The 17,726-nt window shown below is 43.9% G+C and overlaps 1 protein-coding gene and 1 long non-coding RNA gene across 2 annotated transcripts in view; one reads left to right on the forward strand and one right to left on the reverse strand.

Moving 5' to 3' along the window:
• Nucleotides 1–1,652: 1,652 nt before the first annotated feature.
• On the reverse strand, nucleotides 1,653–12,258 carry LOC115301443. Its single transcript, XR_003913118.1, has 5 exons — nucleotides 12,193–12,258; nucleotides 9,929–10,023; nucleotides 7,750–7,875; nucleotides 4,277–4,316; nucleotides 1,653–1,743 (listed from the first exon to the last, which is right to left on the reverse strand). It is a non-coding gene; the product is annotated as an uncharacterized LOC115301443 (long non-coding RNA).
• Nucleotides 7,339–17,726, forward strand: part of EGLN3 (egl-9 family hypoxia inducible factor 3) — a 29,229-nt gene continuing 18,841 nt past the window's right edge. The window contains exon 1 of the mRNA XM_029951334.1: nucleotides 7,339–8,016. Coding sequence (XP_029807194.1) covers nucleotides 7,660–8,016 — 357 coding nt within the window. The 5' untranslated portion in view covers nucleotides 7,339–7,659. The remainder of the gene's footprint in view (nucleotides 8,017–17,726) is intronic.

Here is a 17,726-nt window from a genome sequence, read left to right on the forward strand (position 1 = left end):
TAAGTATTTGCTGGACATTTCCTTTGTTTCAACTATCTCCCAGTGTTGAATATTTATGTTTTATTAACCTTTTCCTATTATAAATATAAAAAAGGAATTATTGCCTGAAAACAAATTTGCAATTTAAGAAAACAGTTCACGAAGAATACCTCCAATTCTTCAATTAGAGGAATTGGAGAATTGTAACCTCCAATTTGACTATTATGAGATTGTTTGCTTAGGTAGATAGAGAAAACTAATTATTTTGAACAGAAGGTAAAACGCCAGGTCTTTTTCTCCCTGCTGGGGAGAAGGAAACAGAACTAACCGCAGAGTTAACTGGAGAGGGTGAGGTGCTTAGCCGCACACTGTACTTGCCTCGTCCGTCTGGTCTCCATGAGTCAGATTTCTGACAAAGAAACTGGTCCCCTGGAGTGCACAGAAGCGGTGCCACGGAGCTGATGTGTCCTTTAAGAGCAGAGGCTCTTTATTACGGCTCCAGGGGGACCATTTCCCTGGGGTTACCTGTTAGAACGTTTCTGAGGACTCATAGCTGAAAACTGTGACTTGAATTGGCTTTTAAAATGAGAAAATGTGTTATCTCACATTCTGGCATAACTCGAAGTCCAGAGGTAGGACAGACTCCCGGAACAGTAAGATAAGCCGCTCAGTGATGTCACCAAGGTCCCAAGTTCTTTCAACACTCTGTTCTGTCTTCCTCCGTGTTGGCTTCGTCCTGAGGCTGGGTCTCTTCATGGTGACGAGATGGCTGCCAGAGGCCACTGGGCCGCCAGTTTGTCTTTGTCTTCTCCACGTGTTAGCATAGAGAAAAATAGACATCTTCCAATATAAATTTTTTCCAGTTCAAATACTGCTACCCATTAAGATCATCAGGGGTGCTTTATTATTTATTTATTTATTCCCTGCTATTATTTCATTATAACTGATTGATTTTTATTAATTACTACTTATTAATTTATGATGGCGATGGTGATAATGATGTAGTATGCATTTTAACTTTTAAGCTGCTGGATGCCTAGGCCTTATTGCAGAAAGTATTAATTTCCCAGCTGGAGGTAGTTTTTAGGAGCTCTCAAGCAAGTCTAATGTACAGCCAGGGCAGAGAACCACTGGATCAGGCTGGTGTAGGTCACCTGCTCACCCCTTGGGCTAACAATTGCCAGGTGAATGTCATGAACTGATTGGCTTAGACACGTGGATCTCAAAGCGTGACCTAGACAGGCAGAAGCAGCTACTGGGAACCTGTCAGAGATGCAGATTATTGAGCCTCACCCAGACCTACTGGGTCCTGGGGGTGAGGCTCCGTAATCTGTGCTTTAGCCAGCTTGGCAGGGGATTCTGATGGATGCTAAGGTTTGAGACACACAGCCTTAGACCAATCAGGCTCCTTCTGTGGAGTTAGTGAGGAGGTAAATATGTGAACAAAATCAAGGTCTGTGGGAACAGTGAGCCCCAAGTCCCTGCAGCCTGTAACTTTCCCTCCTTTGACAGCCTGGCAGAGGGGTGAGAGAGGAAGGATTAGTGATCTGAACCCCAGGGACTCCTGGTTGTGCAGAGATGGTCTCCCAATGGTGCCAACAAGCCTCAGCCACAGCAATGGGCTGGAATAGGATGGAAAGAAGACATGTTCTGTAAGAGCGCAAGTTTCCGTAGGAGCTCAAGGGCTGAAAAGACTGCCCTGGTCTATATTTTCCCCAAAACACTGTGAACTTATTTCAACCACTGTACAGTTTCAGCAGGATCCTAGAAAAGAAAAAGGTCATTAGGTAAAAACACAGGAAATTTGAACACAATAAGGACTTTTGTTAAAAATAATATATCAATACTGGTTCATAAATTGTCACAATATACCATAGCTGTACTAAGTTAGAAATTAATAGTGGAAACCGGACATGGGGCATATGGGAACACTGTATAAATCTTCACAAGCTTTCCTGTAAATCTACTATTATAAAACAAAACATAAAAAAATACAATACATCAAGATGTGAAATTTGAATGAATGAAAATGCTTTTAGAAAAGCTTTAATAAAATTTAGCATAAAACATTCTTTAAAATATTCCATGATAATATGAACTTGACCCTGCCGTATTTTTATGATCAGTGTCATGCTTTTAGCCAGAGCAAATGCTTTTAAAACATTTTTAGCTTAAACAAGAGTTGAATTGGAAAATATTAATAAAGATTCCTGATATTTCACACTTCCCAGAATCTGCACATGGCCTGAATTATCAAAAGAACAAATGAGAGAGGCTAAGGTTGTCCATATGTTAGAACAATTAAAAACCCATATAGAAAGTCACTTTCTTCTCCATCCCCCTAGACCTGGAAAGGAAAAGGATGGCTTGACTCACAGGGAGTGGGACATAATCATATGCATCTTTCTCTAAACCCAATTCATAGCAGTGAGCTGAAGCATAAATTCCCCGCAGGCACCCTCTTGTTTCACCAGCTTCATTTAAATTAAATGTACTTCCTGTGTCCTGAGGGGTGAGCCAGGCACCCCGGTGGACTGAAGTGTGGCTTATTACCAAGGACTACACGACTACCAGCAACAGACTGTCTATCACTGGAATTATGTGGGATTTCTGGAAACATTGGATCATAATTGGAATGGAGCAAGGAGCAACTCCTAATTTGTAGTTTGGAAGATTACTCTTAATGTAGGCGACTAACTAATTGATGCTAAGTTTTGCTTATCTCCCTTCTGCACTGAGTATCCGTAAGGGAACCGATAATTAAAATTGTCATTGCAGGTGAGAGTGTTATAATTAAGAGTTATAACAAAAGAGAGTACTTAAGGGCAAAAACATTGCTATGCCAAGCAAGTTGCTCAAGATGATTTTTTACCCCCGATCTTACTGCAATGGAATCTCTCTGATTTTGTCCAGTGGTACTCTCTTACAGTGTGACTTGGACAAGTTCCTTAGCCTCTCTCTGTCTCATTTTCATCAGCTTCATGATGCAGAATAATAACAGTATCTATTGCTTGGTGAGGTCATCAGAATTATTAGAAGTAATGTAACACTTCAGCACAGTGCCTGGAATGTGGTAAATGTTGCACAACTGTTTGCTTGGTAAATCAATAAATAGAACAGCCCTTGCCCACATTAAAGTGAACCAAATATAATGACCAACCTCTTGTTATGGCATGGCAAAAACACAGAAGAGAGTGTTTGGGTAGCAGCTAGGAGAGAGGGAGCCCCAGGCACAGTGGGACACTGAAGGCGCAGGAGAAATGTCCCCAGTCTCCATCAGAAATAAAAAAGGATATGATGGGACTCTCCCATATTATTGGTGGGAATGTAAAATGGTGCTGCTGCTGTGGAAAACAGTTTGATGGTTCCTCAAAAAAGTTAAACATAGGATTGCCACATGACCCTACATGTATGGGTTCTTGGAAGTTGGTGGAAATTTCAAAAGAATTGCAAGCAGGTACCCAAATACTTACACTCATATGCTTCTAACAGCATTGCGAAAACAACCCCAAAGTGGAAACAACCCAAATGTCCATTAGCTTATGAATGGATAAACACAAGGGGTATATCCATACAATGGAATATTATTCAGCCATAGAAAGGAATGAAGTACTGATAACATGGAATAACATGGATGAAACTGGAAAACATGCCGAGGGAAAGAAGTTCATCACAAAAGATCACATCTTCTATGATTCCACTTATGGGGAATATCCAGATTGAAAACAGATTAGTGGTTGTCAAGGGTTTGGGGTAGGTGGGAATTGGGGAGTAACTGCTTAGCGAGTACAGGGTTTTCATTTGGAGTAGTGAAAATTTTTGGCGTTAGAGAGATGGCGGTTGTACACCATACGACTGTACTAAGTGCCGCTGCATTGTTCACTTTCTTTTTTTTTTTAATGTTTTATTTATTTTTGAGAGAGAAAGAGAGAGAGAGAGAGAGAGAGAGAGAGAGAGAGAGAGAGAGAGTGCTCGCGCAAGAGCGAGCAGGGAACAGAATCCGAAGCAGGGTCCAGGCTCTGAACTAGCTGTCAGTACAGAGCCTGACGCGGGGCTCGAACCCACGAACTGTGAGATCATGACCTGAGCCGAAGTCTGTTGCTCAACCGACTGAGCCAGCCAGGTGCCCCCATTGTTCACTTTAAAAGAGTATTATGTTTGGTCAATTTTACCTCCTTAAAAACAACCCAACTACATCCCAGGATGAGAGAGTGCTCTCTTTATTCTAGTTGAGGAGCCAGAGGTGCTCCAGGCTTCCCCTGCCACTCACCAGAGACTCCTTACATAGGAAAGTTACCTGATTAATGTCCAGTCCTTTCGGGCCTTTGTTTTCTCATCTGTAGGAAAACGACACTGGATGAAGTGACCACGAGGATCCCTTTGAGTTCAAATTCTAAGGCAAAGAAATTCCCAATCCTGCTTTCTCCCTGACTCCACCACTTGGTTGAAAACAGATGCATTTGTACCACAGATGTCCCCTGGAAGATGACAGTATTGTAATTAAATGACAGCAAGATTCATTTGTTTTAGTTATGAACATGAAAATATTTTAATATTATAACACCACAAATTAATGGACAAATAATAACTAAAACAAATGTACTTGAACGTCTGGCTTGGGGTTTGCCACGCTGATGTCGGACTCTGAGCTTGCACGTGGCTCCAGCCTGTCTGTGCCCCTCTGTGTAATCACACACTGTGCTTTTTGCCAGTCACAGTATCTCAGGCACTTTTGCCAAGTGCAGGGCTGGCAGCCCCAAGTTGATCAGGAGGCGCTTCATTGTTTAATAGGTGCCCTTGCCAAGCAGGGAGGGTGGCAAGGGATAATACCCTTTTAAACTGCCCACATTTTGCAACCGAATAATCTGGAATAGTGTAGGGCTATCAGTCCCTAGAACCTGTTTATAGACTGTTGCTCTAGTTTATAACTTTACCTTAATACTATTGAAACATTTACCTACTAAGCCAAATTTACCCAGGCCTGGGATTTCAAGTGCTGGGTCAATGTGTTCATTCTGGGAGATAGGTGTGCGATTTTCCATATTTTGCTGACTGCCACTTCCTCCATCTGCTACTACAGATTTCAGTTCTTTGTAACTTCCCTCCTAATTATTCCTATGAGTGTCAGGTATATCTAGAAAGAACCTTTAGCTAGAAAAATTTCCTCCAATGACCAAGGACTATCTGTCATTTTTCTTTTTTTTTTTTTTTTCTTTCTTTCTTTCTTTCTTTCTTTCTTTCTTTCTTTCTTTCTTTCTTTTTTTGGGGGGAATATCTACTTCTAAGGTCTACAACTGACTAAAATCTGCAAAAACTACAAGCCACCGCCTAACAGAGCCCATATTCAGGCCATCTCAGGCCACACTTCTCCTGGTTTCCTCATTATATATATAATGTCCCCCTGAGTAGAGATCATTGAATGGGTCAAAGCAGTTCCTGGCTAAGGGTGGGGCACGGGAGGTGGGGGGGGGCGGTGGGGGGGGGATGGTTCAAGCAGAAGTAGGCAAAGGGCTTTCCTCCCTGTCCATCACTGGATATGCATATCCATTTCACTCTTTGCTGCAAATGAACAGTCCTTCAGCTTTGACTTCAGGTTTCCTGCCCCCAGGATTTGAACACTTACCATGGCTGGATTGGGAGATAAAGCCAAGAGACCAATACCGCACAGAATGCCTTACTCTCTCCTTCACTGGCCTCTGAGGTTTTTGTTCCAGACCAGGCTGATCTGCTGGACACTCTTACAGTGACCTTTCTTTGGGGAGGGTCCCCCAGGCCCTCAAGCCAATAGACCTCTCCTGCAACTTTCAGACAAGTGCAGACATGCCCTGGACCCTCGTGGAGGTTGCCAGGGCTCAAGGTTGCACACCAGATTTCCAGTAACTATTATTAGGCACCTAATTGGTACCAGAGGCTGGGGGTCCCAGGATGATGGGCTCCTGTCATGGCAGAGCTGCTGTGGAAATAAATTTGCACAACAGCTCGAGGCCGGCCAAGTCAAGCCTTTACCCCAGTTGGTGCAGCTCCTGTTGAAAGGTCATGCGAACAGTGCCAACTAATCCCCGTCCTGGCAGGGATAATAAATAAAACATCAATAAAATAGAAGTTTCACCAAAGGTTTCTTCTGGACTGCTCTTCCTGAACATTCCTCTGGTGCTTAGTCCACCAAGTGCCCCTGTCTGCTTCTTTCCGCCGTGTACCAGCGGCATCTTCCTATCCTACTCTTTGTTCTCGGCCTGGATTTCATGTTTCTTCCTTTCATATCTCGCCTCTAGCACGCAGAGAGAGAAAGGGCTACTGGAAGGAGCAGAACAGTGAAAAAGCTGTAAAGGATTCTGTACAAAATACACAATGCCTATAAAGCCGGTATGTTCTTTTGTTCTACTTAAATGAAGAACCTGAATGCGATCTAATGTAAAATTTAAAATATGGAAATGATTTTGCATGCAATTTACGAATCTTTTCCCCCTGATTCTGATCTCTGGTGTTTGGTAGGAAAGGGAATGAAAAATCCATAAAGCAGTCAGCTTATCTTTGGGCAACTAAAAAGTGCTCTAGGGGTATCTGTCCCTCCTTTGTAGGTGTAGATTCTTGTGGAAAAAGTGAGATTGGAAACCTAGAATTTAGTCTATTTTTTGGGGGGGGATTTACCTATAGGGCTGTTACATGAACGTGTGATTAGTTTTGAAGGCAGACTTTCAGAATATCGTATTTCAGTAAGAAGCTTTAAAAAGAAGTCGATGAAAATATCCAGCAAAGCAAAACACAGCATTTTCAGGGTTCAATCAGATAATATCCAGCATTTTCTCATTGTGCACATCCAATCTTCCTCCTCCCCGGCCCCCCATTGAGAGGGCACAGGGCTTTGCACATAGTAGGAATTAGGGAAATGTTTGTTAATTTTAGTTAAAACTCGATTTCTCCCAATCTCTCAGGAGCTTGAGCCTCCTGACCTCGTCAAACAGCAGAGGAAAGGGGAATAAGGAAAGGCACCAGGTAAAGCAGGAGGTCACTGTTTAATGTACAGATTTGTTCGTGGGGCTGTTACTCTGTTCAAGAGGTGACTAGCCCAGAACGTGGCAGTCAACTGTGCTCATTTTATTTACATTTTAAGAGTTGGGATCCAGGTTTTCAAGTTTGTTATGGGAGTTTATGCAAAACATATGCAAATAGATAGCATTCTAAAAATTCCCTGTGTTCTCCAGCCCCTCCCCTAGTCACAAACAAGTAAGGCTGGCGCCGGCCAGTGGTAGACTGGGAGTGGGTGACTGGCCCGGGGAGGGGCTGTCCCAGAGGCGGTCCCGGGGCGGGGCCTGGGCGGGGCCGGTGACGCGCCTAGTCGGCCGGCTTGGGGGCTGGACCTCAGCTTCTCCCCGCCTGGGGCCGCGGCCGCTCCAGTGGTGGCTCCGCATCTCCAAAAGGGCCCCTCCGACTCCTCTCTGGGCCAGTCCGGTGCTGGGTCGTGGAAGCGCGCGCAACTCCCGCTGGCTTCTGAAGGGATCTCTCCTCCAGAGTTTCGAGCAACTTTCCCCTCCGCCTAGCGCGGCGGCTGCTCGGGGACCGTGGCAGCCGCAGGTAGCTGAACCCGGAGCCACGCTCCTGGAGCCTCGGCTGCGCGCGCGCGTCGGTCGCTCCGGGTCTCTTTGCACGCTGGGGATCCCCGGGCCCGGCTCTGCGGGCGAGATGCCCTTGGGACACATCATGAGTCTGGATTTGGAGAAAATCGCCCTGGAGTACATCGTGCCCTGTCTGCACGAGGTCGGCTTCTGTTACCTGGACAACTTCCTGGGCGAGGTGGTGGGCGATTGCATCCTGGAGCGCGTCAAGCAGCTGCACAGCAACGGGGCCCTGCGGGACGGCCAGTTGGCTGGGCCCCGCGCCGGCGTCTCCAAGCGGCACCTGCGGGGAGACCAAATCACGTGGATCGGGGGCAATGAGGAGGGCTGCGAGGCCATCAGCTTCCTCCTGTCCCTCATTGACAGGCTTGTCCTGTACTGCGGGAGCCGGCTGGGCAAATACTACGTCAAGGAAAGGTCCAAGGTAGGACGCGCGCGGGCTCCCCGCCACCGCTGTAGCCCACGGGGACCCGGGATATTCGGGGCCCGTTGTCTGTTGCCTTCGCAGGGCTGCAAGTGAACTTTAGTTTTTAACCAAGAAGCGAGACGTCGGTCTGGTTCCCCCTCCCCCACACCTCCACGGAGCGAAAATCTATGCTAAGGACTCAGGTGTTTAATTCCGTTGACCTTCTGTTAACTGAAATAATGGCTCTGGTGGGTCGTACGGACCGGATAAGCTGTGGGTTTTGGGTGTGATTTTAATACATGGAGGTTCCCGAAGGTCCGGAGGAGGGTCAGGTTATTAGGAACATTGTGTATGACCTGAGACAGGTGTGAATTATTGATAATTCCCTGTCTACTTTAAAGCCCCCTAATAATGTACTTCACTGTGTTCAGAGGGTCTTCCTGCAAAAGCACTCTTAAAGGATTCTGGAGGTGGTTGTGATTTTGCAATGTAGCGTTTGGTTTGTGGATTTTGGCAGGTGTGGTAAAAGTCTGACCTGTGAAAGAGTCAAGCTCCTCTTTCACTTTCGAGTGCAGCCCTTGGCTTGTTGCACCTAGGACACTATTGGATCATCTCCTTGGCTGGGAAAATTCTCTTGGTCCTGAGCCCTACACCGCCTTCCCTTTCCTAACTATCAATTGATGGAGAAATCCTCTCAGAACTAATTAAGAGATGGAGAGAGCTAGGCAAGTACCTCTGGAAAGAAACCATGTTTTTGTTCACACCACCCAAAGTGACTCCCTGGGTGGTAAGTTATCTTGGAAACATTTGCAGGTAGGTTGGCACGAACAGGGAATGTGTGGCACCATGATACTGGTCCATGTACATTACTTTGGGGTAGTCCTGTCTACTCAGTCTTTTCTACAAATGATAATCCAGCCATTTTCCAGAGGCAGTTCTGAGTGATTTGCACTTTAATTTGGGGACTGGTCAAGAGGCACTCAGAACTGTAGAAAACTTGAACACAGAGAGGCAAAGCATGCTTCCCAGGAGGGAAGGTGCACTCTTCTCTAACAACATACGCAGTATAATCCCAGTTTTAAGACTGACCTTTTGGTGAAACATACCCTTATTGTCACATTTGTCTCATAGGTGTAGGGGACACTTTTAATAAAGGGCAAGTGGTGAAGACTGGAAATGTGTAGAAACGAAGGGGTTGGAGTGGGGGAACAGACTAGGGGAGAAGCAGATTGCTGTATGCCTTTCAAGCCAGGAGGACATGAATAGAATGTGTGAAATCACTGCTGTTAATTGGACACAAATAAAGTAAATGTTAGGAGAAAATGCTGCTTTCTAAATTTTATTTTGATTTGGGGAAAATCCAGAGTTACCTGGACTCTCTAGAAGACTGATGTTTCTTTACTCTTCATCTGTCATTTTGGTGTGCATTAGAAAGCTGTTTGTCTTGGTTAGCTTTGTTTTTTTGCGCTGACTGACCTTGCTTACCAGGCTGGGAATGGGGAGGGGGGAAGGGCTAGCCTCAGTGTCACCCGAGTGCTTGTTGCTTTAATCTGGAAGAGCAGATGGCTTCTTATCCGTTTTAAAAGTTTCATTTAACTCAGGTGCTAAGAATTTTACCCCCGGCATTCTAGGAACATAATGTGTTATGAGGGAGGTCAGAATTAATTGGTAGAAAGACATGACTAACATATTTCAAAGTTAAGTTATTTGTATTTAGCTTTGACTTAAAGAACAGTGGTTGGGTTTTAGGCTAGACTTCACCCAAATTGAGTGAAAGACACTGTGTACATCTGGGTGAGGAAGAAGAAAGATCTTTAGATAAGATTCTTTAGTTATATATTATCTTCTGGGTAGAACAAGTAACTTCTCAGCTAACCCTTTCAGAAGGTAACTGTGAATTGAAAAGAGAAAATTCATCTTTTGTCCATACCTAGATTTCCAGCTTTTCTTTGGTTGTTGTGGCACAAACTCTTCCATCCTGTCCTTTAGGAGAATCACCTCTAGACGGGGATATTCCCTGGTCAACTGGAACCAAATGTCAGCCATTATTGAGCAAACAATTATTACAGTCAAAAATAAAAAAGTTTGATTTGCTTGTATAAAGAATTCTCCCTAGCTTTGTGACTTGGGTCTCTTGTTTGATGTTCATTCTTAAAGCAAGGTAGAAAAACAGCCCGTTAATACGTGATTTATATTAGTTTCAAGTTAATTTAACTTTCTTCTCTTCCCTCAACTGGGTGCCTTACTAGGTGCCATTTCCAAGGTTAGTGAAATAGACCCGGTTTCCTGCTGCATATCTTCCAAGAAGGTTTTCAGAAGAAACTAAATTTTTAAAAGGCAGAAAATTTATTTGTAACCTTTTATTGTGGAAAATTTCAAGCATGTATATAATGCGGAGAGGCTAGTATAATGAATTATGCTCGTAGGACCCATTTTCAACAATTGCCAATTTGTACATTTATTTTAGACCAATTTCTTTTAGATATTTCTTGGGGTTACGTCTGTTAACCCATTCATCCTAATTAAATACATTTCCCCCCTGGATTTTTAAAGTTCATTGAATAATGCAGGAATGCCCTTTATCTCAGTGAAGCAAAAGCAAAGTCTTTGGGAGTAAAATAGAGGTATATATATTGGACCTCAAATTGGAATTGTGGAAGAGTATGGAAAGAAATACTAAAAGGTTCCCTCTCCCTGCCAGTCAGAATTTATCTTCCTCCAGTTTGTTGGAGAACAATCCAAGGGTGCTAGAGACCCTCTAGGGAAGCTGATTCCGAAAATGTACAGCAGCATGACGCCCCCTAACTTCAAGCAGGGTCATTGCTTTCAGGCTATCGGGAGATTTCTTATCTATTACTCCCTTTTGGAGAATTTAGACTGTATCCAAGATAAATATTGGTCATAATTTGCTCCTTTCGCTTTGGCGGACTAGATCTTGAAAATGGCTCTTTTCCAGAGAACGTGTAATTTACAGAACCAAATGTTCTCCTGCTTGAAGCATCTCACTGCAGGCTCACTAGTAACTTTAAGAATAAGAACTACTTTTTATTGAGCGGTTTGCCCTGTCTGGCGCTGTGCTAAGCACTTTATAAACACAGTCTATCTGATGTAGTCTTCAGAACCGCAATCTTCAGCACACCGAGAGATTAAGTCATTTCCCCAAGGTCACAAAGGGAGCCGTAAGAAACAGTTTATGATAGGGGTTAGGGGCTTAGGCTTGAGCCCAGTAACATTGTGGCCTTAGGTAAGTTGCTTCATTTGCACCAAATGTAAAATGGTGGATAATAAGACCTTAAAGCCTTTCAGGGGGAAGAAGCATTAAACAAGATAATGTACATAAAATTCTTAGCAGAATTCTGTGCCCTCTAAATGTTACGAAGCTTGTAAGTGGAAGATTTAGAATTCTTTTTTTTAGATTTAGAATTCTAACCTGGATCTGTTGGACTCCAGAGTTTGTGTTCTTGACTATAATGCTTCTACTTTTTGTCACTTCATTTATTTAGCCGGTGTACACTCTGCATGGGGTACTGTGCGGGGCGGGGCTGGGGGTGGGGGAGGGTACAAAGGTAAATAGGCATGGACCCTGCCTCACGGGGCTTCCATCCCCATGTGCTGGTGAATTGTAGCATCCCCTAGTTCACAACTGATTTTCAAGCCTAAAACAGCAAACAGATGAACCCCAAAGATTGAAGAAGAAAGTGTGGAGTGCTGTGCTAACGTATTGGTTAACAAGGTTGGTTGTTGGGATCCTGACTGGAGTAGTTCTGGACGATGCACTCAGGGGAGGAAGCTGTATTGTGAGCAGATAGATCGGTCCCGAGCCCGTCCAAACGATGACACAGCAATAAGTTAGGAATAAAAGATGTGTTGCAGGTGGTGGGTTTGTCCATCTGCTGCTGAGCAGTAACAGTTATGGCCCACCCTTCTCATGTGATGTCAGGAATATCTTCTTTTCAAGGGGGCTTATTATCATGGTTGAAAGCTACTTTAAATAAAAATGGGATCAAATACTTCACAAATCAGGATATGTCTCAGGACCCGAGCCTCAGAAACACCATCAGGGTTCACAGAAGACCAGAGTCATGAACTAGGAACCAGAAAGTCCTAAGAACAGCTGGTTTGTTAGTTCTTTTCTCTGGAGCGTTACGGCCTTTGTCTTTGCTTCACTCTGGACTTCTTCCCCAGTCTACTTACCATCTAGCTTTGGGGGCTTCTCCATGCGTGTGGCTCAAGATGGCGGCCCCACAGTGGCCACCTCAGCCTCAGTCTAGATCAACAGAGACTTGACTAACGTTCTAGAATCCCTGTTTACATTCTCTAGAGTAAAGTCTGATGGTTTGGCCCAGGGGACCTAACAGCCTGGGTTGAGGGTGGTAGTGGGACATGTAGAATCATGTGAGCCGTGGTCGCCAGGGCCCGTAAAAGGTCCCGTTCTTAGAATATGGTGTTTGAGGACTAGACACCGCGTGTGGTGTCTCTGTAATTAGGATCTTAAAAGGCTGCCTGTGAATAAGGCACTTTAGGGGGAGGAGGCCCAGAGTTTGAAGCACTGGAATATCTTCTTGTAAGGATGTGAGGAATTTCTAGAAAAGGTTTTGTATTTAAAAATAACTTAGCTCCTGGAGGAAGGGTATTCATTCAAGGAAATAATTTATAAAATACGGCCTCAGGGGCAGTGAAGCAGTTTCCCCATTGGGTGAGTTTTTATCATGTTCCTGGTCGATTTTGTTGAATGACATTTAGGAGCAAAGAAAAGACAATAGGGGTGTGTGTGTGTTTACATTACAATTTCTTTTGCTCAGTTTTGGGCCTGGCGCCTCCACCACCACCTCATCTGCTTGCAGTGCAGTGGCAAATCAGGGGCTATGAGGTTTTTTTTCTTCACAAGTCATTAAATGTCTTGTGTTGAGGTGGACCTGTACATAGATGGGCACAGGGAGGTAGGGAGTGATTATAAAACTACCTAAAGAAGTACACTGAAAATAGAGAGTGGGCCAAGATAGTTGTCACCAACTTTGCTTTCTCTTTTTTCTGGTTAAACAGCCCACTCATCCAGTGATTTGTCATTCTTGTTTTTCTTCTTTGGGCTCTCAGCAATTTCTCTATTTACTTAAAATGAGAAGTGACAATATATACTTAAAGTAAGCGACCCAAAATGCACAGAACTTTAATAGTATGGGTTTTTAGAGCTAAAGAGGTATGAGAAATCACGCCTAGGCAGTCCATCAATCACTCCACAGGTAAGGTGTTTTTATATTTGGAAAGATGAGACCTTATGCGGGCCCTTGGGGAGGGACGGGGGTGTGTCATGGGCCTGAGCAAAGGTGCTCTGCAGAGGGGCTCTCCTGGCGGGGCTTGCTTCCAGAGTCAGGTAGACTAAGAGACAGGGTCGTTAGGTTAATTCAGCTGCATCAGCATGTTATTTGGGAATTTTAAATATAATTATGACTTTAAGTTAATAAATACGTCTAAGTAGAATGATGTGTATTCGACTTTTTGGGTGTCATGAATTATTTCCCTTTTCTGACCTTGCTCAGCTAAAGCCAGATTTGTAAATTTCCTCCCTGAATCCTGATTCTGGCTAGAAAAATGTCAAATTTGTAAATACCAAGCAGCCTTGCATTTTACAACCCCATTCTGAAAACACACCATGTATGGAAGATTTCTCTGCTGGAGCTTAAAAGTGGGGTGGAGTTAACCCCAAAGGAGCAGAGCACGTCTGAGAAGCATCTCTGGGCCCTTCGAGCATCGTGCCCTTCAGGACCTTGCCTGTGGGCCACGTTTGCTCAGTTTGGTAAGACCTCTTCTTCTGACTCACCTTTGTGGTCTTGGGTACAGTAAGTGACACTCTGACCCAAGTCTATTAGCACCAAGGAGCAGCTTACAGGTTAGCGCTTTGGAAGGGGTTATTAATTCTTTGTTAATTATTACAGCAACGGATTTGCTAATTCCTTTGTAGTGTCACTTTGTAGCTGTTAACTAATAGTGCTCTAAGAAATGGGTGTCATTTTTCTCCAATGTTTGTCAAATACTGCCGTTCTGACAATCACGATAGTTTGGATGTCTTTTGCTGGGCAACTGCCAGGGGTGCCCAGCGGGTAGTGGAATCCAGAGGCACTGGAATTGTAAATGCGACAGACAAATCAGTTTATGATGCCAGACTAAGGAATTCGGTTTTGGCAGATTGCCAGGAGTCGTTGATTTGGCCCGGATTCAGAGCCCTGTGTCTGTTTGCCAAGCAAGATTAGTTAGCTTGGTTCATTATACGTAGAATTTATACCCTGTTTCCAGCGATTATTTCCATCTTAAACCGACATGGGACTTGCCTTAATTTTGTATCTTCTTTTGTTAATGATCTGTGGGTTCACTCCTTTTCCTGGTTTTGGTGAGCTGGCAGTGACTGTGGGTTATGTTTTGTACCCCCTCCCCCACCCAATCCCAGCCTCCAGACCTGTGGTTTAGAGTCTTGTAATGCAGGCTTTCAGATCCTGTACTTGGTTCCCTCATTCGGTACCTACTTACTGAGTGTCCTTCATCAGTGCCATATTGTTATGTACACCTCCTTATTAGGCCAAGCCAGTTTTTTATTCTGCAGGGGAGATAATAGTGATCAGTGTTTCTCAAGTTCTGGAATACAGGTGCCTAATTCCTAGTAGATACTGTCTTTCCTTCCAAAATGAGGCCAAATACTATTACCATGTAAACCAGTTCCGGGATACAGAGACTCAAAGAATAGGATAATCATCCTGATTATTTCTTCACTGGGAAGAAAACAAAATGAAAAACTCAATTCCAGGTGTCAGGGACATCTCTTTTGGGCTCTACGAGGGGGGACGTGACATTGTTTTGAAGTGTTCAGGATACGATTCTGAGCATTGTGTGGGAGTAGTAAGGACATGGCTGTTTGACAGACTGAACACCTCTGGAGGTTGCTGTGTTCTCCGGACACCGCACACAGAACGGAGACCTGCTTGTGCCCCTCCCTCCATGTCCCCTCCTATTTCCATCTCATCTTTCTAGTTAAACCTGGGGGGCTGTTACTCAGAGTTTCATACCCCACACAGATTTGACACTGAGTCTTGTGTGTCTGTGTGTGCTTGGATTGACTTCTTTCGGATTTACACTGTTTTGCAGGGTAATTTGAATGATTGGAGGGGATAAACAAAACGTTTTATTTATGTTTTTCCGTAAGATTTTATTTTTTACATAACCTTTACCCCCATTTTGGGGCTCAAACTCACAACCCCAAGATCAGGTGTCACGTGCTGTACGGACTGAGCCAGCCAGCGAGGTGTCCCTCAGCAAAATCTTTTTATTTTTAATATTTAAAAAATTTTTTTAATTTTTTAAAATTTATTTTTGAGAGACAGAGAGAGACAGTGCGAGCAGTGGAGGGTCAGAAAGAGAGGGAGATACAGAATCTGAAGCAGGCTCCAGGCTCTGAGCTAGCTGTCGGTACAGAGCCCAACGCAGGGCTCGAACCCACGAACCGTGAGATCATGACCTGAGCCGAAGCCGTATGCTTAACCGCCCGAGCCACCCAGGCGCCCTACAAAATCTTTTTAAAACATAAAATATTGGGGGCGATTTTGTACTGTTTTGGTTTTTAATCTTTGTTTTGTTTTAGGGTCACTGTGGAACCTCAAGATTTGTCTTTTTTATTTTTTTCTTTTAGCAAAATTTTGTTTTGCTTTCATAGTAGAAATCCCTGAGGTGGGAATTATTTTCAAGAGACTTATTTTAACCACAGCTCACCTGCCTTTGTTTCTCATTCTCCCTGTGATCCATTTTAATGCAATTTTGCCAGAATTAAGTAGTATAAAACCCAACACCAATCATGTAGTCTACATGCTTTAAAAAAAAAAAACCCAACCACACTCTCACCCCATTATCCACTGTATGTGCTGTGAATTTCTTACCATGTCATTTAAGGCCCTCCACGTGTGACCTCATCTGACCCTTTTACCCATAAACTCCTGCTGACCAACTACCTTCCCTGCCAGTCCCGGAAATGCTCCAAGCGGATCTGCCAGGCCCAGTGAGCTTCCCTATTGTCTTGAACTCTTCAGAATCCATTTTAATGCCTTTTCCGTGAAGTCTTCCCTTCTGCAGCCTAGAGCTCTATGGGTAGCTCAGGCCATGCCTCCCACTACATGCATGCATCCATACATGTATTTATTTGCCTACTTACTTGCTTATCCTGCCCTCTGTTGCCCTCCGTTTACTTATTAATTCCTTCAAGGCAGAGACTCAAACTTGATACATAGTCTGTTAAAATTCATAGGTGTTTGACTTAATTTCATCTTCAAAAGAAACTTTTATTTCAAAGGATGTCAGGGTGTTAAAAAAGCTATAAATATTTTGTTAGGTGAGAAAAAAAGATTTTGCCGTGTGGCCCCTAATTTCATGTCAAAGTGCTTAAATATTTTATTATATAAAAATATATAAATAAAATAAATATTAGATATTTATTATATTATATTAACGTGCTATGAAGGAGCATCTCAACGAAAGGACTTTGGCTTTCTAAGGTTTTTTTGGTTTTTTTTTTTCCTTCAGTTCTGAAATTTTCTTCTTGGCTCCAGGAAGTAAAGTATCCAAGTCACACCCAGATCCTTGCGGCTCATACATAGGGGTCCGGCTCAGAGAAGCAAGAAAACCCAGGACTGTGAGGTTGGAGCCCTGGCTTCTGATCCTGGCTCTGGGAAGTGGTACCTTAGGACCTCACTTTCCACTTCTAGATGAATGAGATGGATTTTTATTTTTATAGTTTAATAGTTTTGTTGGAAGCTACCACTAGGCCCCAGGATGGGCATTTTACGTTTTATTTCAGTGACCTGAGCCGAAATCTAGAGTCTGATGCTCACTGGCTTGAGCCACCCAGGTGCCCCTAAGTTTTTTTCTTAATTGGTCATTTATCTTCCAACTTTGAAACAAGTCTGAAAAGCTTGGCCAGTTTTGTGATCTTGGGCGAGTCAGTTTTCTGAGCCTTACTATCCTCCTCCAGGACATGGATACAATAATATTTAACTACCTGGAGGATCACGAGGAATTAAATGAAAATTGAGATGAAATTTCCATCCGAGAGGGCAAATAGGTGCTCTCAGAGCCTCTTATTTGCATCCGGAAGAAGACTCCTCCCAGCAGTCACACTCCAGCGCAGACCTGACAGTAATCCTCAACAATGCTACAGAGTTCCAATTGGAATGTTTCCTGCCAGCTTTAGGCATCACACCGCGCTTGTGCCAGAAGCTGCCTGAGGAACTCCTAACTTCCTGCTCAGGCGCCGCCTCCTGCCTACCTACCGACCCCCCGCCCCAGATTCCCTAGTGCCTAATTACGCTTTACCTTTTAGCATCCAGGTGAGGTGCTGCACAAAATCTCTTGGTTTTGCCACAGACTCGCTGTGGTTCTCAACACGTGCTTGGACTGGGCGCCTCATGATTATCTGGAAATTTGCTACATAAATGCAAGTTCTTGGGCCTCCCCCTAAACCTAGTGAATCAGAGACTCCGAGTCCTCCAGGTGATTCTCACACATGCTAAAGTCTGAGAAGCACTGAGGAAAATTAGTAAGGGGCGGCCAAATAGGGGTGGTGGTATATCTTGTGACACTTTGTTAGTAAGAAACTCCAAGTGCAGCCATTGGATCAGATCTGAGCTAATTCATTGCTAAAACTAGAACATACAAGCATGTGTAGTTTTTGGGGGGACATTTTTGAGAAGAAG

This window comes from Suricata suricatta, chromosome 9 (assembly GCF_006229205.1).
Source record: "Suricata suricatta isolate VVHF042 chromosome 9, meerkat_22Aug2017_6uvM2_HiC, whole genome shotgun sequence".
Taxonomy (NCBI): Eukaryota; Metazoa; Chordata; class Mammalia; order Carnivora; family Herpestidae; genus Suricata; species Suricata suricatta.